Source organism: Heteronotia binoei, chromosome 4 (genome assembly GCF_032191835.1).
Source record: "Heteronotia binoei isolate CCM8104 ecotype False Entrance Well chromosome 4, APGP_CSIRO_Hbin_v1, whole genome shotgun sequence".
Lineage (NCBI taxonomy): Eukaryota > Metazoa > Chordata > Lepidosauria > Squamata > Gekkonidae > Heteronotia > Heteronotia binoei.
In genome coordinates, this window is record NC_083226.1 from 490,085 (window position 1) to 515,128 (window position 25,044).

The 25,044-nt window shown below is 49.0% G+C and overlaps 1 protein-coding gene across 2 annotated transcripts in view; it reads right to left on the bottom strand.

The window, feature by feature from the left end:
* Positions 1 to 25,044, bottom strand: part of USP54 (ubiquitin specific peptidase 54) — a 100,099-nt gene that overhangs the window by 45,812 nt on the left and 29,243 nt on the right. For both annotated transcript variants that reach the window (XM_060236663.1, XM_060236662.1), the window contains exons 7-13: positions 23,227 to 23,373; positions 22,726 to 22,875; positions 20,831 to 20,999; positions 18,085 to 18,255; positions 13,336 to 13,470; positions 12,803 to 13,183; positions 5,426 to 5,654 (exon numbers count right to left, since the gene is read on the bottom strand). In XM_060236663.1, the coding sequence (XP_060092646.1) occupies positions 5,426 to 5,654; positions 12,803 to 13,183; positions 13,336 to 13,470; positions 18,085 to 18,255; positions 20,831 to 20,999; positions 22,726 to 22,875; positions 23,227 to 23,373 (1,382 nt within the window). The remainder of the gene's footprint in view (positions 1 to 5,425; positions 5,655 to 12,802; positions 13,184 to 13,335; positions 13,471 to 18,084; positions 18,256 to 20,830; positions 21,000 to 22,725; positions 22,876 to 23,226; positions 23,374 to 25,044) is intronic.

Here is a 25,044-nt window from a genome sequence, read left to right on the forward strand (position 1 = left end):
CCAAATTTGCGGATGACACTAAATTGTTCAGGGTGGTGAGAACCAGAGAGGATTGTGAGGAACTCCAAAGGGATCTGTTGAGGCTGGGTGAGTGGGCGTCAACGTGGCAGATGCGGTTCAATGTGGCCAAGTGCAAAGTAATGCACATTGGGGCCAAGAATCCCAACTACAAATACAAGTTGATGGGGTGTGAACTGACAGAGACTGACCAAGAGAGAGATCTTGGGGTCGTGGTAGATAACTCACTGAAAATGTCAAGACAGTGCGCGTTTGCAATAAAAAAGGCCAACGCCATGCTGGGAATTATTAGGAATCATTAGGAAGGGAATTGAAAACAAATCAGCCAGTATCATAATGCCCCTGTATAAATCGATGGTGTGGTCTCATTTGGAGTACTGTGTGCAGTTCTGGTTGCCGCACCTCAAAAAGGATATTATAGCATTGGAGAAAGTCCAGAAAAGGGCAACTAGAATGATTAAAGGACTGGAACAATTTCCCTATGAAGAAAGGTTGAAACGCTTAGGGCTCTTTAGCTTGGAGAAACGTCGACTGCGGGGTGACATGATAGAGGTTTACAAGATAATGCATGGGATGGAGAAAGCAGAGAAAGAAGTACTTTTCTCCCTTTCTCACAGTACAAGAACTCGTGGGCATTCGATGAAATTGCTGAGCAGACAAGTCAAAATGGATAAAAGGAAGTACTTCTTCACCCAAAGGGTGATTAACATGTGGAATTCACTGCCACAGGAGGTGGTGGCGGCCACAAGCATAGCCACCTTCAAGAGGGGGTTAGATAAAAATATGGAGCAGAGGTCCATCAGTGGCGTTTGCAATAAAATTTCCTTGAAAGGGCAGCTACTGTGAGAGCCCTCTCAGCCCCACCCACCTCACAGGGTGTCTGTTGTGGGGGGAGAAGATATAGGAGATTGTAAGCCGCTCTGAGACCATGTCCTTGAAACGGCAGCCACAGTGTGTGTGTGTGTGTGTGTGTGTATTTGGCCGCTGTGTGACACAGAGTTTTGGACTGGATGGGCCATTGGCCTGATCTAACATGGCTTCTCTTATGTTCTTATGTGACACAGAGTGTTGGACTGGATGGGCCACTGGCCTGATCCAGCAGGGCTTCTCTTATGTTCTTATGTGACACAGAGTGTTGGACTGGATGGGCCATTGGCCTGATCTAACATGGCTTCTCTTATGTTCTTATGTGATACAGAGTGTTGGACTGGATGGGCCATTGGCCTGATCCAGCAGGGCTTCTCTTATGTTCTTATGTGACACAGAGTGTTGGACTGGATGGGCCATTGGCCTGATCTAACATGGCTTCTCTTATGTTCTTATGTGACACAGAGTGTTGGACTGGATGGGCCATTGGCCTGATCCAGCAGGGCTTCTCTTATGTTCTTATGTGACACAGAGTGTTGGACTGGATGGGCCACTGGCCTGATCTAACATGGCTTCTCGTATGTTCTTATGGATGCAGTCCACAGATCCCTGACAGGCTTGTCCTCTAAGTGGCTCCCCATCCCCACTTGGAGGCATCTGTAGTCACGATGACGAAAGGAGGGGGGGAGGACAAAAGGCATTCCACAGAGTAGATTGTTCAGTACAGTCCACCAGACAAGGGAGAGTTAGAAGAAGAAGAAGAAGATATTAGATTTATATCCCGCCCTCCACTCCGAAGAGTCTCAGAGCGGCTTACAATCTCCTTTACCTTCCTCCCCCACAACAGACACCCTGTGAGGTGGGTGGGGCTGGAGAGGGCTCTCACAGCAGCTGCCCTTTCAAGGACAACCTCTGCCAGAGCTATGGCTGACCCAAGGCCATTCTAGCAGGTGCAAGTGGAGGAGTGGGGAATCAAACCCGGTTCTCCCAGATAAGAGTCCGCACACTTAACCACTACACCAAACCTCCTGAGGTACAGTGAGAAGAGTATTCTGTGGTTGTACGTGTGGATGGTAGGCACAAACAAACCAAAGCTGGAGCGGACACATACGCAGTCTTGCGAAGCGAAGAATGGAGGTTGTTGCGGCCATGAGGCCCAGGAGACGTTGGATGATGATCGCAAGCTGTGTTGGAACATGTAAGACCTCTGAGGCCAGAGACAGGATAGTATGAGCGTGATCCTTGGGAAGATAAACGAGATGAGGAGAAGTGCAGAGCCGAGTGGGTAGAAACCGATGTCATAGCCGTTGAAATAGTAGTCAAAGTGGTTGCTCTCGGAGAAGTTGTTGGAGTCGACCTTGTCGGATCATGAGGTTTCTTTGAAGCTGAGACCGAAGGATCGGTGTGGTGAGACTTCTTCGAAGACTTATGGCTGGTGTCAGAGTGCTTGGATGCTCTCTTGTCGGACTTATGCTTCTTAAGGGGTTGAGGAGCAGCCGACGCAGCCGAATCTCCCGCTCGGGTTGGGGGAGGTGGCGAATCAGAGCTGGGCATGGCCCGGAGAGACTTTTCGAGCAGGAAACTTTGAAGTCTAGCCGCTCGATTTTTTCACGCCTGTTTACCGAAGTTGGCGCAATGTGGGCAAGTATCGACCCGATGAGCTTCACCCAAGCAAAAAAAGACAGTAAGAGTGTCCATCTGAAGTAGGAATTTTAGATCCACACCTCCGACACTTTTTGAAAGTAAGTTTCCCTTCCATACGCTCCGGACAAGGGAAGGGAGGGGAGAAAAAGAGGGAAAGGAAAGTGCAGAAACAAGGCTATTTTTTTAATTTTATAAGGACGAAAAAGAGAGTAGACTGGAGATAAAGAGAAAAGGTGAATACGATACCAAAGAGGAGAAAACAAGCTGAAGAGAAGAGAACACAGCAAGGTGGGTGTTGTCTGGGTGGTGGAAAGGAAGAAACTGAGTGGGAGGGGCGCCTCCAGCTCGCTTCAGGCATGCGCAGTCGATGCCTGCTCCCCAGGGCGCGTGGGAGAGCTCGCTAAAAAACGCTCTAGGCGAGCTATTGGAGACTCCGAGGTATGGATCCGTTGCCTGCAGCAAGACCCATGTGTGGGACTGCACAGAGACCACGATGAAGATCAAAAAGGTTTATTTTAGGCAGGAAAATCAATAAAGGGCAAGTGAACAGATAAGATGCTTTAAAACTATATAAGTAACACGGGTGAAGGAAAATCAATATAAAGTCCCTCAGGTGACTAGACTGAACTGTTCTAGTTTGTTAGGCCCAGGCCTTGACCTGCTCCCGCTCCCCCTCAGAGGAAGGGTCTTTCTTCCTCCCACACAGAGCCCTCCTGCCTGCTTCACCTCTCAGGAAAAAGAAAGACCAGTCTCAGTCTCCTGAGAGAGTTTTTAAACCAGACCCCTCAGAGCCTCCTTGGATGCCAATTGGCTGAAACCAGCGCCGAGAATTCAGGGGGTCATAGGCTGCCTCTCCCTACTGCGACACAGGCCTCACAGGCTCCCAAAGCCCACTAGACGAAGATGATGATATTGGATTTATATCCCGCCCTCCACTCCGAAGAGTCTCAGAGCGGCTCACAATCTCCTTTACCTTCCTCCCCCACAACAGACACCCTGTGAGGTGGGTGGGGCTGGAGAGGGCTCTCCCAGCAGCTGCCCTTTCAAGGACAACCTCTGCCAGAGCTATGGCTGACCCAAGGCCATTCCAGCAGGTGCAAGTGGAGGAGTGGGGAATCAAACCCGGTTCTCCCAGATAAGAGACCGCACACTTAACCACTACACCATACTGGCTCTCCACTAGGCCTCAGTCCCTACTGCAACACAGGCCTCACAGGCTCCTGAGGCCCAGTAGGTCTCTGTCCCTACTGCAACACAGGCTTCACAGGCTCCCCAGGCCCACTAGGCCTCTTTTCCTACTGTGACACAGGCCTCACAGGCTCCTTAGGCCCACTAGGCATCTGTCCCTACTGTGACACAGGCCTCACAGGCTCCCTAGGCCCACTAGGCCTCTGTCCCTACTGCAACACAGGCTTCACAGGCTCCCGAGGCCCACTAGGCCTCAGTCCCTACTGCGATACAGGCCTCACAGGCTCCGCAGGCCCACTAGGCCTCTGTCTCACAGCACAGCACAGATCATGACACAGGACTTTTGCTGCAAGAACTACACAGGGTTGGGCCACACCTCTTGCTTTACAGGTTACGCTCATCTACAAGGTAGGCAGGCATTGTAAACTAGTGCGTGAAGAAACAGCGTTGTGCCTAAAATCTTCATCAGATCCTTCAGTATTGGCTTCAGTTATGAGTTAGAAAACACTCCGATTTCTATATTTTCTTCAATGCCAGTTCACACCTGTCACTCCCTTGGCAGGTGTAGGTCCTGCCCCGTGGGGACTGTGGGGCTGAACTGATTCCTGCATCCCATACAGGAAGGTCCCTCCCTGTTCAGGAGAATCCAGATATTCAACCCATTAAAACAGTGGTGGAGAGCCCCCAAAACTGAGGTCTGGTTTATTTGCCCAGAGAACTGCATTTCTGTTTTATCTACAGTCCTGAGGTCCTGTATGCAGTTCACATGTTGGCTTCTTAAGAGCACTACAGATGCAGAAGCAGAGTTTCACACTCTGCGCAACAAGAGAGCCACCTCTTGCAGAGAAGAACAAGCAAGCTGCACCCCAACTTCCCTCCTTCCTTGTGTTCTCTCCCTTGTCAGCTGTTCTTGCATATGCAGTTGGGAAGGCCAAACAGGAAAAAGCGGAAAGCAAAAAGGAGGAGAAAGAAAGATCTGGTAAAGTACTTCCTGCCTTCCCTCTGCAACAGGAGAGCCCCCAATAGAGAGTGTGGGATTCGTGACAGTGACTGCAGAGGCCTGTAGCAACTGTGGAGTTGGGGGCAGGGCACTGCAGTCATTACGAGGCTCCCGCTTAACAATTACATCCTGATGCACTGCTTCATCAAGAGGTCCAAGAAATATCGGGGGATTCTGAGGGTGGAGCCAGGAGAGTTTGGGGGTGGAGCCAGGAGCAAGGGTGTGACAAGCACAACTGAACTCTGAAGGGAGTTCTGGTCATCACATTTAAAGGGACTGCATGCCTTTTAAATGCCTTCCCTCCATTTGGAAATAATGAAGGATAGGGGCACCTTCTTTTGGGGCTCATAGAATTGGACCCCCTAGTTCAATCTTTTTGAAACTTGGAGAGTGTTTTGAGGAAAGGCACCAAATGCTATACTGAAAATCTGGTGCCTCTACCTCAAAAAACAGCCCCTCCCCAGAGCCCCAGATACCTACAGATCAATTCTCCAATATACCCTATGGGAATCAGTCTCCATAGGGTATAATGGAGAACCCTCGCCCCCCCCCCCCTATGCTTTCTGATAACTCTGGTGGGGGGAGGGCCCCCAAAGCAGGGGATCCCCTGCCCCCACCTGGGGACTGGCAACCCTATCAAGAGGACAACATTTGAACCAGCCCTCAGGGTGTTTAACAGGAGCTCAACTGTGCATGTCTGGCACCTACCTGGAAGTGCTCGAGCTCTCCGACAAAGGCATGTCCAGACTGACGGGGCTGTTGCTGTTGCGTTCGCTGCTTTCATAGCCAGACTCCATCCTCTGGATCAGACGAGGGTGTGGATCGCTCACGTAGTGCCCGCCCCGCCCCAGAGCCCAGGGCTTGTACCTGTTGGATTGGATTGGCCTCGTTTCTTGAATAACCGACTCCTTTAGCTCATCTTCTGTGAATTCTTTCGCTGACACAATGAAGAGAGAGAAGAGTCACATTTTATTCGATCAGCCTCTAGACACAGTTTGTTGTTGTTGTTTCCAAACTGCCCCTAGAGTAGGCAGAAAACAGACCTTCTTGGGGTCAGAATGAAAAATGCAAGCAAAACAGGAAAGATCTTTGTGGATAAGTGGCAGCAGCTATTAGGCAACATTTGGGAGAGGAAAGTTTTAAAAGTCTCTGAAGACAACGATATTCACTCAGTGGCTTGAGAGCCATTATGTGGTTCTTTGGCATACCACCTGTGTCTCTTCTGTTCCTCAATGCAGAAAGTGGAAGGAGAGGGCTGCACCAACAATGGAACAACCCCCCCCCCCAAAAAAATGGTGCAATTGGGGTGGGTGGGTGCAGAATAGTTTTATTCCATTATACAACCCCAATGCATTTTGCCAAGGCTTTTTCAGAGAGATCTATATAATAGACTGGAGCAGAAGGGTGTCAAACGTCTGACCTGCCGGGCTCTTTTCTCCCTCCTCCGCCTCAAGTGGCTGAAATTCCCTTCTCTTTCTGCCTTGTCTGGCTGCAGCAGGAAACAAAGCTGCAAAGAAAATGCAGAATGGATTTTCCTTTAAAGTCTCTAAGCCCAGACAGATAGGGCCCAGAGACCTCAATGGAAAATCCATTCCATGTTTTCCTTGAAACTTTGTGCTGTTTCAGCATTCCTATAGCCTATATGCTTCCTAGAGTTGTGTCTTGCAGATAAAGGGTTGATGCTTTGAGCCAGCTTGTCTCTGCTCAGTGGACCTGAGAACTGATGCCTAGTGAGTACTCTAGCTTGGGAACCCGCAGCCAAAGGGGGATATTACACTGGAGAGCCATTGCCAATCTGAGTAGATCCCGGGAGGAGGGGGGGCTAGCTTGCAATGCCATTTCATTGCTTTCCCAGGCTCAGAGCATTTTGTATTTTTAGTTTCTGCTGTGATCCTTGTGCTTTTTCTTGATGTTTTATTTCTAAAACTGCATTGCCAAATCCCACTATTCCTCCACCTATCCATTTTAAGCAAAACATTGCAAGAGTTTTAAGCATGTTTGTATTTTAAGTTAAAACATAATATCTTTGTGTTTGTCTGTGTCCTCATATTACATTTTATGACACACATGGCCTTGCCCCACAAAGTCCCATTTGTGTCAGATCCAGCCCTCCTAACACATGAGTTCGACACCCCTGCTCTAGCAGTTCCCACAGAAACAGAATTTGGAGCCTGAAATTTAGGGGGTTTTGCTCTTTTATTCTCCACATGGGCTTTGCCCCATGAGCCAGAAAAGTCAGCAAGGTCACTGCCCTGCGGGGCTCCAGGTTAGCAAGTGGTAGGAGAACATGTTGGCCACAGAAGTGCCAGAACGACCTGTCACAACTGCCCCCCCCCCACATGACAGCTAGCCAAGCAAAGAGAGGAGCAGCAAAAGGGAGTGAATGGCAGTGGTTTTGCTTCTCTTTCTCCACAGGCAACTGGCTCTCCTCCTGGCAGAGAGAGCAAGGCAGAGGGCAAGCCAGCTTCTTGCAAAGGAAGGCTCCAGCATTCTTGACCCCACCATGGCTTTCTTGCTCTCTGGTTGGCTATGAGCAGAGCTGCCTGCAGCATCTGGCGCTCTCTCTCTCTCCTGAGCAGAAAACCTCTGGCCAGCCATGGAAGTCCAGGAGTCTGTTCTGAGCCAGCCAGCAGGGACCCCCTGCCCTTCAGAGAGCTGGAGGGGCTGGCCCGGAAAGCCTGAGCACCCTCTTCCTCCTCTCCTGCTAGCCCTGCCTTCAGTTGTTCTCTGCAGTTGGAGGCCAGGCCAAAGCAAGCAAGCAGGCCCTGCAGAGAGAAGCCAGTCACTCCCTTCAGTCCAGGCATGCCAGGGCCAGCTATAGTTGGACACCAGCAGCCACTGGCCACCCTTCCTGCTCAGAGGGGCCCTGGCCACTCAAAAGGTTAGAGTTCCGCATTCGAAGCTACAGCCTCTCTTATGGGGCGTATGCAGGCGCAGGGCAGGCAGGGCACTCTTCTGGGCAGGTGATCCTCTCCAAGCAGCAGAGGGAGTGCGGGGCCCCAGAAATGGCCCAAATAAATGCTGGTAGATTTTTTTTAAACTTCAAAACCCACAAATAAAACTGATTTTTAAAATCTGCTCCCACACTTCACTCTAGCTGCCTTCAAAACTGTTTCTAAAAAACACTTCTAAAAGAGTTTAATACTAATCAACATGTGAAAGCAGCCTTGTCATTAGCAGGTGGTTTCCTCTTTGCCCCAGGCAGGGAAGACTCAGAGACTCCCGTCTGCAACAGCCTTGACACCCCCCCTAAGAACATAAGAGAAGCCATGTTAGATCAGGCCAATGGCCCATCCAGTCCAACATTCTGTGTCACACAGCGGCCAAATATATATATATATATATATATATATATATATATATACACACACACACACACACACACACACACACACACACACACACTGTGGCTAATAGCCACTGATGGACCTCTGCTCCATATTTTTATCTAACCCCTTCTTGAAGGTGGCTATGCTTGTGGACGCCACCACCTCCTGTGGCAGTGAATTCCACATGTTAATCACCCTTTGGGTGAAGAAGTACTTCCTTTTATCCGTTTTAACCTGTCTGCTCAGCAATTTCATCGAATGCCCACGAGTTCTTGTATTGTGAGAAAGGGAGAAAAGTACTTCTTTCTCTACTTTCTCCATCCCATGCATTATCTTGTAAACTTCTATCATGTCACCCCTCAGTCGACGTTTCTCCAAGCTAAAGAGCCCTAAGCGTTTCAACCTTTCTTCATAGGGAAGGTGTTCCAGCCCTTTAATCATTTTAGTTGCCCTTTTCTGAACTTTCTCCAATGCTATAATATCCTTTTTGAGGTGCGGCGACCAGAACTGCACACAGTACTCCAAATGAGACCGCACCATCGATTTATACAGAGGCATTATGATACTGGCTGATTTGTTTTCAATTCCCTTCCTAATAATTCCCAGCATGGCGTTGGCCTTTTTTATTGCAAACGCACACTGTCTTGACATTTTCAGTGAATTATCTACCATGACCCCAAGATCTCTCTCTTGGTCTGTCTCTGCCAGTTCACACCCCATCAACTTGTATTTGTAGCTGGGATTCTTGGCCCCAATGTGCATTACTTTGCACTTGGCCACATTGAACCGCATCTGCCACGTTGACGCCCACTCACCCAGCCTCAACAGATCCCTTTGGAGTTCCTCACAATCCTCTCTGGTTCTCACCACCCTGAACAATTTAGTGTCATCCGCAAATTTGGCCACTTCACTGCTCACTCCCAACTCTAAATCATTTATGAACAAGTTAAAGAGGATGGGACCCAGTACCGAGCCCTGCGGCACCCCACTGCTTACCGTCCTCCACTGCGAAGACTGCCCATTTATACTCACTCTCTGCTTCCTATTACTCAGCCAGTTTTTGATCCACAAGAGGACCTGTCCTTTTACTCCATGACTCTCAAGCTTTCTAAGGAGCCTTTGATGAGGAACTTTATCAAAAGCTTTCTGGAAGTCAAGGTAAACAACATATATCGGGTCTCCTTTGTCCACATGTTTGTTCACCCCCTCAAAGAAATGTAACAGGTTAGTGAGGCAAGATCTTCCCTTGCAGAACCCATGCTGAGTCTTTCTCAATAACCCGTGTTCATCAATGTGCCTACTCATTCTGTCCTTGATAATGGTTTCTACCAACTTTCCCGGTATTGAAGTCAGACTGACTGGCCTGTAATTTCCCGGATCTCCTCTGGAACCCTTTTTAAAGATGGGGGTGACATTTGCTACCTTCCAGTCCTCAGGAACGGAGGCAGATTTCAATGAAAGATTACAGATTTTTGTTAGAAGATCCACAAGTTCAACTTTGAGTTCTTTCAGAACTCTCGGATGTATGCCATCCGGACCCGGTGACTTATTAGTTTTTAATTTGTCTATCAGTTGTAGGACCTCCTCTTTTGTCACCTCAATCTGACTCAGGTCTTTCAACACCCCTTCCAATATTAGTGGTTCTGGGGCGGGCAAACACGTCTCATCTTCCACGGTGAAGACGGAGGCAAAAAATGCATTCAGCTTCTCAGCCATTTCCCCATCCTCCTTCAGTAATCCTTTTACCCCATGGTCATCCAAGGGCCCCACTGCTTCCCTGGCTGGTTTCCTACTTCTAATATATTTGAAGAAATTTTTATTGTTGGTCTTTATGTTTTTTGCAATATGCTCCTCATAGTCCCTTTTTGCCTGCCTGATCACAGTCTTGCATTTGATTTGCCACTGCCTGTGTTCCCTTTTATTAATCTCACTTGGACTGGTTTTCCACCGCTTAAAGGAGTCCTTCTTACCTTTTACAGCTTCCATTACTTTGTTTGTTAACCATGCTGGCCTCTTCTTATACCTGTTTGTGCCTTTCCTAACTTGTGGTATGTATTTTATCTGAGCTTCTAGGATTATAGTTTTAAATAGTCTCCCCTCCCATATTGCACACCCTCCTCCCTTTAGAACAGAAAGAACTTTCTATCCGTTATCATATCAGAACCCCCCCCCCCACACACACACACAAACACCACTTTGTTTTGCAGGTCCCCTGCTGTCCGTGCCCTTCTTGAACAGCTCAAGCCCCTGTATATGAGGGAGAATGAGGTGGGGGTCTCAAGAGCTCCTGCACGGACTTTTGCTGGGCCCTGAAGATGCTGCCACAGGGGGCCTTTCCTACAAGAGGTGCCCCTTCCACCTGCTTTCATCTGGAGTGTGCTTGACAGCCAGGCAATACTGCTCAGGATCACACTCAGAGGAATGAAGGAGCTTTATGAATGCTCAGACGCCATCTGTCATCTGGGGGGTTAAGCCCAGGTGGCAAAAGCAAGTCCTGGCATAGGAGAGCCCAGGCTATGGCCAGCCTTAATGGAAACTGCCTGACAACCAAAATTTGTGGTTTGCCCTTCATCATTTAACATTAGAAAGGGAATCAGGAAGGTTCCAGAGTTTCCATGATTTTTCTGTTAAGTTCCTCTAAAGTTACTTCTATTTGAACTCTAAAAAAATCCCCCATCCCATTTTTAGGGAAAGTTGAAACCACAGTCAGTCCGGAGGCAGTGGCAAAACATTGTTTGCCAAGGAAGACTTTAACTAAATGGCTGTGAATGAGGGAAAGAGGAAACACATTCACGTGGCAAACCAGGGTTTGTGGCTGACTCTGAAACAAGCTGTTGAAGTAAAGGTTCTGTTTCTATACACAGGAATGAACAAGGGGGTGGGATTACTGCCTTCCAAGGTCATTCATCAGTATGGCACAGTAAACCTTACTGGCCATTAATTATATTTATCGCCATCAAACTAATAACTCCATGTTGAGAAGTTGAGTTGCAGCCATTTCCAGAGGAGCCGGTTCATCTCCTGCTTTCCTCTTTCTCCCACCAAAGACCACAGTGAAAGTGAAGCCCTCCTCCAAATGGACAGGCTGTGCCTCCACTTCCCTTCTTCTCAAGGACACACCGTCTTCTGCTGCCAGCAGCTTCTGGGGAAGGCTCAGCATCCGGCTGGCCAAGAAGTCCCCTTGCTTTGTGTCTCCACCCGTTTCAGAACTGCCCACCCTGTCGCTAAACCAAGAATTCTGGAGCTCCAAAAGATACACAACCTATTCACAGAGAATGTATAGAGAGTTTATTTACTTGTAAACCAGTACATTTCATTGCTATAGCAACCAATTACTGCATGTGCTTGTCCAGAAAATATATGAACAACAGAACTGGTGATTTACATGGCTTGAATCACAGCTTTAAAACTGTCTTATTTAAATTAGCCCATTCTGAAATTAAGAACTATGATATTTAACTGTCCCATCTATGTGGCTCCTGCCACTACTGATACAAGACAGAAAGAGCAAATAAGTGTGTTATTTTGTCCCAGAGGCAGGAACCTCCCTGCATACTCCTTTGCTTCTCAATGATCCAATGAAACGTATATGCCTTCTTCCAAGTGGAACACAAGCGGCGTGGGATACTGCGATGCTGCTCTCTGTAGGACTACTACAACTCTGACTCACCCTCTGCTTGGCCTTGTTTCCCTTTTTGCTTTCTTACTCCTGTTTGCCTCCCTGTTCAGCCTTGAATTTTGTTCTTCTTGCCAGAGAGCCCCCCGTGAATGCCCATCCTTCTAGCTCAGAAGACTCCCCGTTCCCCAGTCCTCTCACGGGGCTTCCAAGGGCTTCCTGTCTCCCATCGGACCACCACTCCTAACATCAGCTTCTATTACAGTGGAGAGCCAGTCTGGTGTAGTGGTTAAGTGTGCGGACTCTTATCTGGGAGAATTGTGTTTGAATCCCCACTCCTCCTCCACCTGCACCTGCTGGAGTGACCTTGGGGCAGTCACAAGTTCTCTCAGAGCTGTTCTCTCAAGAGCTCAGTCAGCGCTCTCTCAGCCCCACCTCCCTCACAGGGTGTCTGTTGTGGGGAGGGGAAAGGAAAGGAGATTGTGAGCTGACTCCTTCGGGTAGTGAAAGGTGGGGTGGGGGTGAACTCAGTCTTCTCTTCTGGGCACTGACTGCAGAGGTCTCCTCTTTCAGGACAGGAACAGGACTGCTCTTGGAGAAGGGGCTGAGCTAGAGGGACCTTTGTCTTCACACTGCTGGACTTTTCTTACCCCTTCCTCTTAATGAGCTGGACTGAACTTCTCTTTGATTCTCGCAAGAAGAACAGAAAAGGCTACAATCTGGAACTTGGCCTACTACTTTAGAGGCAAACCCTAATTAGAGTTACCTGATGTTTCTCTACCCGCAAATCTCATCAGTGGCTGTAATGAGCAGGTGCTTCCTCTCGCCCTAAGAAGGCAGACCTACAGAACAGCACACAAGCCCTGCCAGGAATGCCAGGAGGCCTTCACATTCCACCGCAGCAAAGGCTTCTTTCGCCATCATGTCTACAGGGCCAGAGCTACCATCAAGAGGGCAGCAGAGCACACAACACACCAACAGCATCCCCCAAAACTCACAATTCCATCACAGACTCTCCAGCGCAGGCTGAATAAACAGACCAGAGGGCAGCAACTCCATCCATCCTGCAGTCCTGTCTAGGCACCAACCAGGGCACCTTCCCAGCTCCACCCCAGCCTTGCACCTCTGCCACCTCCTTACCTGCATCTTCCGAGAAAGGGCTCAGCTGTGTGTAGCCGCCGCACTGCTTCCTCTTCTCTTTGCTGAAGATGCTGTCGATATTGAGGGATTCCCTCTTCGGCCTCCAGGTGGGGCGGTACTTGCTCGAGGAGCTCGACTTGGACTTGCTGCTGGTGCTCTCCATCTCCCAGTCTCGAGGCTGAGAGGGGGCCGCTCCTCCTCGGGGCAGGGGCTGAGTCTCGGTTTGGCCCTTCCCTCCCCCCCGTGGAGAGCTCTGGCTGGCCTGGGAGGGTCTGCTGTGGATCATGTTGCTGACCGTCTCCTTGAAGTCCCGCAGCCTGCTGGTGCTGCTGGAGGTCTTGGGGGCAGTGCGGGGGGCCTGTTTCTCCTTCAGTGTTTCCCCTGCAGATCAAGAGAAGGAGAAGGCAGCTTGAAGGGCATAGACCAACGGTGCCCTTCACATCCCCTTCCTGAAGTCCCCCAGCCAGAAAGGGGACCAAGGCCACAGCTCAGATGGAGAGGAAAGAATGAATGAAGCCATCGCCTGCCCTTGCCTTCACTATGATATCCTGAGGGCTGCTGTGCCTCCTCCCCCTTCCTCCGGGACCTGCTGGAGCTCCTCTTGCGGTCTGCCAGAGAGCCCTTTTTGGAAAGAGGCCTCTGATTACATTCACTGTCAGTCAGGTGTCCTGAAAGAACAGAAGAGACTTCAGAGGGGCAGAGAATTCCAACTGGCAGCGCAGCAGTCTAAGAATAGCAGACTTTGCTCATTCCCCGCAAATGCCACAGACACGAAGGAAATGCCTGCTGAAAAGTCACTGGCTACAGAGGACCTGGACCTCAAACTTGAAGCCAAGAAGCCGTTCGCTCTCTAGAGATGAAATCTCTTAGAGAGTCAAGCCACAGGGCTTCAGCCACAGGGATCAGCCACCTCCACAGCCCCAGCAGCAGCTCAAGGCTACAAAAGACCAAATGATCCAATGCACACAACATACACTGTTCTCTGAATCTGGGTGGTTTTTCCTATTTCACTCTCTCCTCTGTTCCTGGAGGGCATGTTGCCTTTTCTTGGTATTGCACCACAGCCTGAGGGAATATTTTCACATGAACACCCCTTCTCCACGGCCAGCCTTTATCCATGTCTTAGTTTAAGAAATCTGGTGCATTATGAAAAGTTTATTTTTAGAGGAAAAAACCCAACCGCCCCAAATGCTGAAAAGTATAACAACCCCACAGGTCTTAAAGGAGAAAGAAGGGGGCAGGGTGTCCAAGGCAGCCAGAAATACTATTTCAGCCACTGTGGATGTGGAATCTCTGTATGCCAAGATGGACTACAAGCCATGAAGAATAGGATTTCTGACAACACCACAGCTGACTTTGCCACCAAACGGTGCCTTTCTGTTCTCACTCATAAGTACTTCAGATCTGGCAACGAACCATTTCTTCAGATCAATGGTACAGCCATGGGCACCCACATGCCCACACATGCCAACACCTTCATGGCTCACTTGAAGCAACACTTCCTGACCTCCCACCCACTCACACCACTCCTACACCTGTGTTTAGAATTGATAACATTTTTATTGTCTGGACACATGGTAAAGAAGCTCCCGGCATATTCTACCAGGCATTCAAAGACTTTCACCCCATCATCAACCTAACAAGGAACACATCTGGAAACTTACTGACAAACATACCTGCATGCCTTCAGCTACCATTCTAAACATACCAAATGATCCATTGTATACAGCCAGAGTCTATGCTACAGTCACATCTGCTCCAATTCTACAGAGATTCTTACCTGAGGTATCTACAACAAACCTTTCTGGAACTAAAGTATGCACCTGATGAAGTCAGGAAACAGATTAACAAAGCCAGAATGGTACCCAGAGAAAACCTGTTAAAAGACAGGCCTAAGAGAGACAAAAACAGAACACTACTAGTGGTCACATATAGCTCTCAACTCAAAACAATTCAGTGCAGCATCTACAACTTACAACCTCTACTGGATAATGACAGTTGGAGAGCCAGTTTGGTGTAGTGGTTAAGTGTGCGGACTCTTATCTGGGAGAACCGGGTTTGATTCCCCACTCCTCCACTTGCACCTGCTGGCATGGCCTTGGGTCAGCCATAGCTTTGACAGAGGTTGTCCTTGAAAGGGCAGCTGCTGTGAGAGCCCTCTCCAGCCCCACCCACCTCACAGGGTGTCTGTTGTGGGGGAGGAAGGTAAAGGAGATTGTGAGCTGCTCTGAGACTCCTCGGAGTGGAGGGCGGGATATAAATCCAATATCTTCTTCTTCTTCTTTCACAAGTACTGGGGGCGGGGGGGGGGCAAATCTTTTCTTGCACAAGGACAGCCCCCCAGTCTCAAGCAACACCTCACCAACTACAATGCAACATCTAATTTGAACAAGGACCTTGGTACCAGATGCCAAAAAACCCAGTTACCACCACCACCACCCCCAGACAACATAGCTTCAGCTACACCATCTCAGGCTTATTCACCTGCTCGTCTTCTAACACTATATATGCCATTACAATGCCCTTTGGTTCTCTACACAGGGCAAACAGGTCAAGCCCTACGCCAAAGGATAAATGGATACCAGTCTGACATCAAGAATCACAAGACTGAGAATCCTGAAGAACACTTCAACCGTCCAGGCATTCAATGGGTAGCTGTTTTATTGCAAAGGAACCTCAGAAACAGACTGGAAAGAGAAATTTCTGAATTACAAGTTATTACAACACTATTACAAGTTATTACACACACCCCGGACTCAACAGGGATATTGGTTTCTTATCTCACTACACATGCTAAACTCAGTCAGTCCTTACATCTCTTGTCTCACCAAGAAGGGCTACACATCCTCTTTATTTTAGCGCATTTCTTATTTGGAATAGTAGACTGCGTACCACTGATTACTTAAGTTCCTAGTCACTGGTTGCAACTTTAGCAAACTAACTCAACTTATTAGGAGTAACACCAACAGAACAGTTGAATAGTAGCATACAAATACAAGATTAGAGACCATTAGTGGCATATGGACCTCTGGCATATGGAAAGCAGTTGTAATTCTAAGTGATCTCCAGCCTTCACCTGGAGATTGGCATCAATGACTTCTCAGGAGGAAATGGCTGGTTTGGAGGGAGGAGTCTATGGCATTGTACCTGTCTGAGGTCCCACCCCTCCTCAAACCCTACCCTCTCCAGGCTCTACCCATCAAATCTCCAGGAATTTCCCAATCTGGAGTTGGCAACCCCATCACCTTCCCTGCCAACCACCTACCTTTATCGGGCTCCCTGAATTCTGCTTTCCATCTCTCCCCCCTCTTTGCAGCCTTTACCAATGAAAAGGACAGTCATTCTCCACAGTGAAGACCAAAGAAGCTTATATCATTCTCCTCCCCCCTTTTGATCTGCACAACAACCCTGTGAAGTAGATAGATCCAGGTGGGCAGCCATATTGGTCTGAAGCAGTAGAACGAAGCAGGTGTCAAGTGCACCTTTAAGACCAACAAAGTGTTATTCAGAACATAAGCTTTCTGATGAAGTGTGCTTGGAGCACATGAAAGCTTACATTCTGAATAAAACTTTGTTGGTCTTAAAGGTCCTGCTTTGTTCTACTGTGAAGTAGGTTAGGCTGAAAATCTGTGACTGGTCCAAAATCACCAAGTCAACTTCCACAGCAAAAACCTGGGTCTGGCAGACCCTGCTCTTAAGTGCTAACTGCTATGTTCATTGGCTGTCATGGGGGGAGGGTGCTGCTAAACAGTAGAAGCACGCAGGCCTAGTTAAGTCATGCCAGTCAGGTGGCATCAAGTCACCCTGGGAGTGGTGCCAGGCCTAGGGCAGCAAACCTCCAGATGAAGCCTGAAGATCCCCTGGTATCACAATTGAACTCCAGACAACAGATCCCTCTCCCCATCCTGGAGAAAATAACTGCTTTGGAGGGTGGACCTCTATGGCATTCTATTCAGCTGAGCCCTCTCCCCTCCATAAACTTTGGCTTCCTTGGGTTCCACCACAGAATCTCCTGGAATTTTCCAGCCTGAAGTTGGCAACTCTAGGACTCAGAACTGGCCCCAATGAGTTCTCCCTCAAAGGCCAAAACAGGCCTGGAAAAAGCCTCCCTCTGCCTTTTACTGACTGAACCAAGCTTGGTTGCCTAGCAACAGCCACTGCCTAGCCACTTCCCCAGTGAGCCAATCCTTATCTGTCCTGGGGTTGGAGGATGGGGTTGCTCCTTCAGCCGAAGGGAGGGTAGGCAAGGGGTCACCAGTATGGCATGGCTTTTATATCTATATATAGGATACGCCTCCTGTGCATAATTGTGTCATATGATAAGGCTGAGTGGGTGCAGTGTGACGGCAAGGGAGCTTGGTGCCACACTGCCTGCCGCTGCTACACTCATGCTCGCTGCCACAGGAGGGGGGGTGGGGGCCTACAGCACCAGAAACCCTGGTGCCGACCCTGCTCTTGCCGTTCAAGGAGTTTGCCAGCTGGATATGTCTGCAGGCACCCAGAGGTGGGGACAGTCCCTAATCTCCTTCCCTCCTATTCTGATGCTCTTTACTCTACTGACCTCTTCCTGAGAGTGTGTGTGTTGGGGAGAAGGACAGTCAGTCCCGTTTCCTGAGGGGGAAGGAAAGCCCTTTGTCCTTGCATGCTTGCTCTGTGGCTCCCACTCCACTGCATTCAGCAAGGAGGACCAAGCGCCTTGGAAGGTGTTAGCAAGACATCGATTGGAGAGGATCTACTTGACTCCCTTTCCCAAGAGCTGCACCCCACCCTCCATGCTTCTCCTTGCAGGTACACCATCCAGTCCCTCTCTGAAGCCCCCTGCCCTGCAACTCCCCAGCTGCGTAACTTCACCCCCTTCCTTTGTATCCACAGTAGCATGATGTGAAGGGAGGGGAGAGACAGACAATAATCTGCACATGTTTAAAACAAGAAGGAAGACAAGAGATTCCCGCTTGCAGGGAGGATGGGATATAAATCTAATAAAATAAAATAAGTTGTTTTTTTAGCACGGACACATAATTACTTCCACATCAGCGGTTAGAAAGGTTATGCTTGCTGGAGAAGCCCCCAAAAGGGACAAGCACTGGCTGAGCGACTGCTGGCTTGGAGCCTGCAGGGCACATTCCGAGTCCCACCTCTGAGTTCCCCAACGCGATTCCAGAGGAGGAGCCGGATAAAAGTTCTGGAACACTTGGAGCGACTAAAGCTCATCCTGGAGGACATGCTGGCCTTCTATGTCCCCCCCCACCCCCGCTTTTTGCCTTTACGAAGGCCAGGCTTACCTGTGTCCCTGCTGCTCTGGGATGCTGCATCGTTGTCCATGTTGCAAATGACGGTTCCCTGAGAGTCAGAGGAGAAGTGGCTGACCACAGACTCGTGGTGGGAGTGCTTCAGGGGGCAGCTGTCGGTAGAGGAGTCTGTCCTCGTGTCACTTGCAATGGAAGGCTCCCGCCCTGCGGGGGGGAAACCAAAGGAAAACCAGAGCCACAGATCAGAAAAGGGCGGACATCGGGCAAGTGGGGACGAAAGAAAGCAAGGGGAAGCATCTCACAGGGGGACCGGTCACTTTTGAGTACTGAGCCAATCCCCTTTCCTCAAAACTGACAGCAAAAAAAATGCCATTTACCACAGAAGGACATTTACTTGGGAAAATCCTGCCTGTATCCTCTAGATCCAGGCTCCTGAAACCTCTCGCAGCCTGCCTGTGAGATGTCCTGATGTCCCACAGAGAAGAGCTCCATTGGCAAAGGAAGGCCACTGTGAGTAACTCACGCTGAACACTGGCTGGGCTCACAGGCGGGAGCAATAAGCGCCAGGACAATGGCAAGCACTCCTCAAAACCATGTCCTGGACTTTCCCCCCAAACGGGAGGCAGTGCAAGCACCACAGCCCTCACTCGCTCAGAGGACGAGCCCTCTCTTGCGGGGGCCGGAAGTACCACCAGCATGCTCACGGGACAAGCTCAGAGGGGAGGGAGGGAGGGAGTGCTTCTCAAAAAGGCAAGGTGCTGCTCACGACTCAAAAGATGATAATATAATAATAATAATAAGCTTTTATTTATATCCCGCCCTCTCCGCCAGGGCAGGCTCAGGGCGGCTCACAGGACATGGTGTATACCATAATTACAATAAAATACAAAAGATAGCATGAAGATATAAAATAACCTGCAACGTTTAATACAGTCATTCCTAGGTAGACTGCAGACATATACAACATATTTTCAAAGATAAATTCCTTGCATAAATGACTAATTTTGCCCACAAGTCCATACATGACGATGCTTGTGATGAGGGAAGAGTCCCCTGTGATCAAGGTTCTAAAGAGTAACTCAAAATCCAGTTCAAAATTCTATTTCCATCCAGACATCTCTCTCCCCACCCTCACTCTCTCTCTCTCTCTCTCTCTCTCTCTCCCCCTCTCTCTCTCCCTGGCAGCTGCCTGTTGCCCACTGAAGGCACACCAACCCCTGTGGCCTGATTCAGTTCCTCCCAGCAGCTTCACTAGTTGGGATCTACTGAAAAGGATCCAAATAAAGAGGGCACCAAAACTCTGTTGCAATGGGCTCTGCACCCCCCACCCCAGCCCCCAAAGATGAACTCCTTGCCCCCCACCAATTTCTGGAACATCTAGGAAAAAAATCCCTAACATCTGAGGATTAAAGGGTATCAAAGGGGACACAGCCTAGCTTCAACAAGATCACCACGGTACAGGTACCTCTATCAAGATGGGCAGGCTGTAGAGCAGATTGGCAAGGGTCCCAAAGCCACCCCCCAAACCACCCCCTTCCTGTTACCACAGAGTAATTTACCCAACATGTAACTCCTTGTCATGAGGCAGAATTCGGAAAGTCTCACCAGGCAGCTCACAGCAGCTCTGGTCTGGCCTGTCTTTCTTAAGGGAGCAGGTTAGATAAGCCCAGAGTGATCCAGAAGTCTGGCCGCTAGCTTCACCTCTTCCCTTGGAGCCAACAGAGGAGCCTGTGTTCTTGCCTTGTTTGCTGCCCCCCAAAAATCCCCACTCGGGATCAAGTCTGGTATCTGATCGAGTTGTACCTCCTGGGCACATCTCTCACAGCAGAGGGCAGCAGACAGGCAGAAGTCCTGTCCCTACGTCAGAAAGGCAGTCAGACGTGTGGGAAGCCAGGAGAGCTCTGTTCCCACTGAGCCAATGCAAGAAGAGGAGGCTGTGGCTTGCCAGAACTCTCGGGCCACAGGGCCACTTCTCCCCCAGGGCCTTTTAAGCTACCTTCAGCAGCATACAAATATTTTAATGAAGAAATAGAAATACCCACTTGACAGGAATGTTTCCTTCAGAACTGAAAGTAGCCTAATCTCCGTCCCATAACTGTGGTGGGCTGCAAACACCAGCTTTTGAACCCAGAAATAAAGCTCCAAGGAGAGGAAGGGCCCTGAAGGGAAGGAGGAGAAGGCTCGAAGAAACCTTCTCAAAGGGCTCGATCCATCCCCTAGCAATCAACTTACTCTCCAGATAAAGAGGATGCCTCATCTTTCCCTCCCTTCCCTACCAATGGTGTTCGCTAAACGCCAAAACTGAGACGGGGCCCATGAGAACTCCAGGATTCGACACAGAAATCCAAGCACGATAAACACCACCTAGAATTCAAAGTCCATCATCCTTGAAGAATGAAAGAGTCTTCGGGACACAGCCCCACCCCCCACCCCCACCCAGGTCTGGCTATGTGGTTGGCCATGTAAATTCGGTGTTAGGAATTTTTTCCAGCTCTTACGCAAATTGAGCACATTTGCCAGTATTTTTTTTTGCATACTTTAATCTGCTTCTGTTAGTTACAAGGAAGAGGAAACAGCTACGTAGGATATGGAGGCCCACGTGCCAGAATTTGTCTGCCAGGCCTTTGGCTTCTGCCCTGTCACCAGGCAACTGTTCATGGTGGGCTATGGGGAGACATCAACAAATGGAAGTGCCACCACATCTGCTTCCCTTCTCAGGAACAAATAAAGAGAAAGACACCCCCCCCCTCCCCAATGCCAAAGAGACTGGAAAAGTCACCTGAGTCTTCACTGTCATAATAAGTCCGGGTGTACTGCTGAAGATCCACCTGAGCAGGGGTCTCCTGGGTCGACACCGGGGTGCCTCTCGGGTCTGCATACAGCAGCAGCAAGGGCTGATAGTGGCCTTTGATGCACTTGGTCACAACATCTTTCCATTTGGGACCGATCTGGACATTTAAAAACAAAAGAAAAACCACAAACGCAAACATATCTTAACTCCCACTTGGTCCCAGACTATGGTTCACTTTACACATCAATCTTCTAGATTTAGATTTCTTAAAACTGATGCTCCATTGTAGCATTTAAAATAATGCTATTTTTATCCTGCTCAAAGGGCTTCATCTAAGAATAAACTAAGAGGATGTTGCACTGCTTCACTGTCTATGACCAATGCTAAGAAGTGGTTGACACTTGCTGCATAGGTTTAAGAGGCCATGAGACTGAAAATAAAGATCTGAGCAATAATGAGTATTTCTTAGCTCCTTTTGACTGCCACCATATCATTAAAAATTGGCTTTGAGAGACAGAGAAGCCAAATGCTGCCCAAGGAGAACAGTTGTGTCTTGCAAATGCAACCAGGTGTTTCAAGATATGATCAAAATAATACTTATGAACCTTAGGATAATATTTCTAAACCTTAGGAAATGCTAACAAATATATGGGTGACCAAAACTTGTAAGGATTTAAATGTGACTTCTTCAACTTGGATAGTAACGACTGCTACAAATTAATCTACCTGTGATGGCCCCTCCCCACGCCCATCAGAGCAACTACAGGAAAGAGAAGGTCACATCCTTGCAAGACAAAAGGAGAAAGGACTCTGGATGGCAAGCCCAGAAACCTTTTTGTCTGCTTTACCCTCTTATCACATTCCACAACAAGGTGCTTGGAGAAGCAAAAATCATTTAATATAGGAAGGTGGCTTTAACAAAAATGTCTTAGAAGTGAAAAGCTTATAAGAACTGTAGCAGAAAACGTCCTTGTGTTATTTTTGTGCCTTTTGACAAAGAAGCCTAAGAGAAGGAATAATTCCATGGGCTGCACAATTGTGACTCTCTGCCGAACGTCCTTCCTTCTAGGGCCTCCAAGGAAAGAGCTTCTAACCACCTACGTTTGCACCCGTTCACATTTGTTCCAAGTCTGCTACATTTTGTTTTCTAGAATTCAGGAATGGAGCATCAGCTGAGACAGGACATGTGCACTGCATGAGCCATTTATGACACATTTGGGCCAAACCCCTGCCCTCTCCCCACTCCCAAAACTGGGAAGGGAAGAAGAAAGCACAAAAACACTGGAAGGGTTCGGCGCCCGGCATGAACACAATCCTCTGAGAATGGCACCTCCTCCTGGTTTCACTCCGCCAAGCAGCAAAAAAACAAAACACCACCACAAGGAAGAAATACTGACCCACCTTCCTGCCTTTCAGGTGACATGAGAGTAAATCAAAAGATAACTCAAGGGAGTTATTAAGAATATTTTAAGATACTTTGTTGTCCCCCCTAGAGGTTACACTTCTGGGACCCTTTGCCAGGTTCTGAAGTCTTGTTCCATTCTTGGCACCAACCCCCATTTCCAGGAGATTCCCACCTTCAGCCTCACCAGGCTTCACATGAAACCCACAAGCCAGAGGCAGGCCTACCTGTTTTCTGGGAATTGCCTATTCATGAGAATCCTTTCCGCACAGGACAAAGACCATCTCAACCAGCCACAGGCAAAACAGGGCCCTCCCACCTTGCTGAGTGACACCGTTAGAAGCATGGGAATGAATACAAGGACAAGCTTTGTGAGCTGACAGAAGTATGGTCTGACACACTCATCACTGGATGTGGCCTTGGGAAAGGGGTATGCATTTCCATCTTCATTCCATGCTCCAAAAACCTTTGATCCCCCTACCTCTTTGACATGTGCATCATCAAAGTACATCCACTTGCGGATCTTGGTTTGGAAGAAGAAGGTGGAGTAATGCTTCCCATAATAACAGATCATTCCCACCAAGTAGAGTTCGCACAGCTTGGCTCTGTCATCTGTGACTCTGAAGAAAAGCTTTGGAGGGTACAAAGGAGGAATCACCACAATACTTTTCTTTCTTTTCTTTTGCATTTAAAAGTTCTGTACATAATTCCTTCTGGAGAAATTGATCACAAGTGCTTATTTCAATTTAAGCCAGTTGAAGGACCTGTTTGGGGCCTAACTGCAACATGAGCAAGAACTGCCCCAGTGTAAACACTGGTGGTTCCACCTCCTGCCACCCCCCCCTCCCCCAGGGTGTTTGAAGAGGGGCTCCAGGAGTGGAAGGCATCTCTGCAGCCTCTTCCACAGCCCAAGGAGACAGAGGAGCAAGAAGGCCACAGAAAGGAACACCCCAGCTGTCACTCAGTGCCACCAAGGACTCACATCTCCCAGTTTCAGGCAGGTGCCCAGGCTGTGGATGACGTCCTCTGCCAGATCTGAGTGGTCCGAGTCCCACACCAGCCCAATGGTGATGATCTGAGGGGAGTTCATCAGCACACGACGGATGCGGATCTTCTCTCCGCAGTTGCTCTGAGGAGGCATCAGAGAAAGATTTGGTTCAACCCAGATTCTGGCCAGCTGGCCCCTCCCCACACCCAGCTTCCACAGCACTTCCAAGCGTCTCGCTTTCACACCCAAAGGGCCAAACTAGAGCAGAGTCAGAATGCAGAAGCTGATGGGTTCTTTTACATTCTTCCAAATCCACAGCAGGCAGCACGCCAGAAAATTAAATAATTTTTTCAAAGGCATTAATGGGGGGGTGGGGGGGGAGAGAAACCAAATGAGGAGGTTTAGAAAGGCCATTTGGAAATGTTCTTCAGAGAAAAAGTCAAGCTTACTCTACATTAGTACAATGTATTTCCACGCTTTTAAAATAATTTATTTTAAATCCATATTTAGGGTGCACGTACCCCTTCTCATAGACATACATACTCATGATCCCCAGAGGGATATAAACAGGGCAACTTTAAAGCCACCCAGAGTTCCCCAGAGGATCGAGGGCAACCAGGGACATTTTTTCAAATCCACTTGCATTTCTCCCTCCTTCCAAGGGCTTTTCCTTCTGCCTCAGGCCCAGAGAGTCTTGCAGGAGAGAAGCCACTGCCACCCTCTCCTCTTTTCCAGAGAGCCTCCTTTGACAATTTAATCTGATCAGGCAGGGCCCCTTCCCTCCCCTCCCCTCCTGGCCAGCCCAACCACTCTCTCCAGTGCAGCCAGCTTCAGCCAGCTAATTCACCAGGATGCTTTTGGGAAGCTCTGCTGCTGCAGCCACAAGCACATGCCAAACAATCCAAGAACAGAACATTTTTAGAACTACGGCTATACATCAAAATGGGGGAGGAAGAGAGTTCTGGGATAAATGCCTGTTTTTAAACTGATGATGAACACAACAGACATGCACACTCAATTCCTCCTTACTCTTCAGCTATCTGCAGCTCATAAATAAGACACAGTGGCTTGTGCCGGAACAGACCACACACACACACAATATTGTCTGATGAAGTCTGCTTAGAGCATACGAAAGCTTACTTTCTGAATAACACTTAGCTGGTCTTAAAGGTGCCACTTTGTTCTACACACTCAATGATTCAGTCTCTGAACATTCTCTCCTCCCTGCACAAATGGACTGCCATGCTGACACTCCCAAGGCAGCACCCAACATTCTGGTTTAGGAAGCCACACCCCCAGGAGACCTTGCTTCTTTCTCCCCAAGATACGAGCTCCTCAAGGGCTCTGACAGGGAAGGAAGAGGAGGCTGGAGAAGGCCCCAGAAAGAGGGGCAGGTACCCCCCCCCCCAAAAAAAAAACCCTGCAAAGAGGAACGGAAAAGGCGGGGGGGAAGGTGCTACCCCTGGCAAGACTTGGTGGCCTGCTTCTCTTCCCCTAGCCCCTTGGATGGGGAGCAGCAATGCCCCTTTTGCCACTGGACAGCTGGGACTGGGACTGCTGGGGCAGAAGTGGCCAATCAAAGAGGAAGAAGGAAAGAGAGCTGAGCAGAAAGGACCGTCAGTCACTAACTGGGAAGTGACTCTAGAACCAGCGCAGCCGAGCAGCTCCTGCGGTGCCACAGGCCAGCCCTCCACTGTGGGGTCAACCATGCAGGCCTGGCACATGGGAGTTGGCCAAGTAGGTAGCCACCTTGGGTGCCATGAGGCGCCCCCTCTCCCTGTGCCCGTTGCCTGCTCATGCCCGCCACCTTCC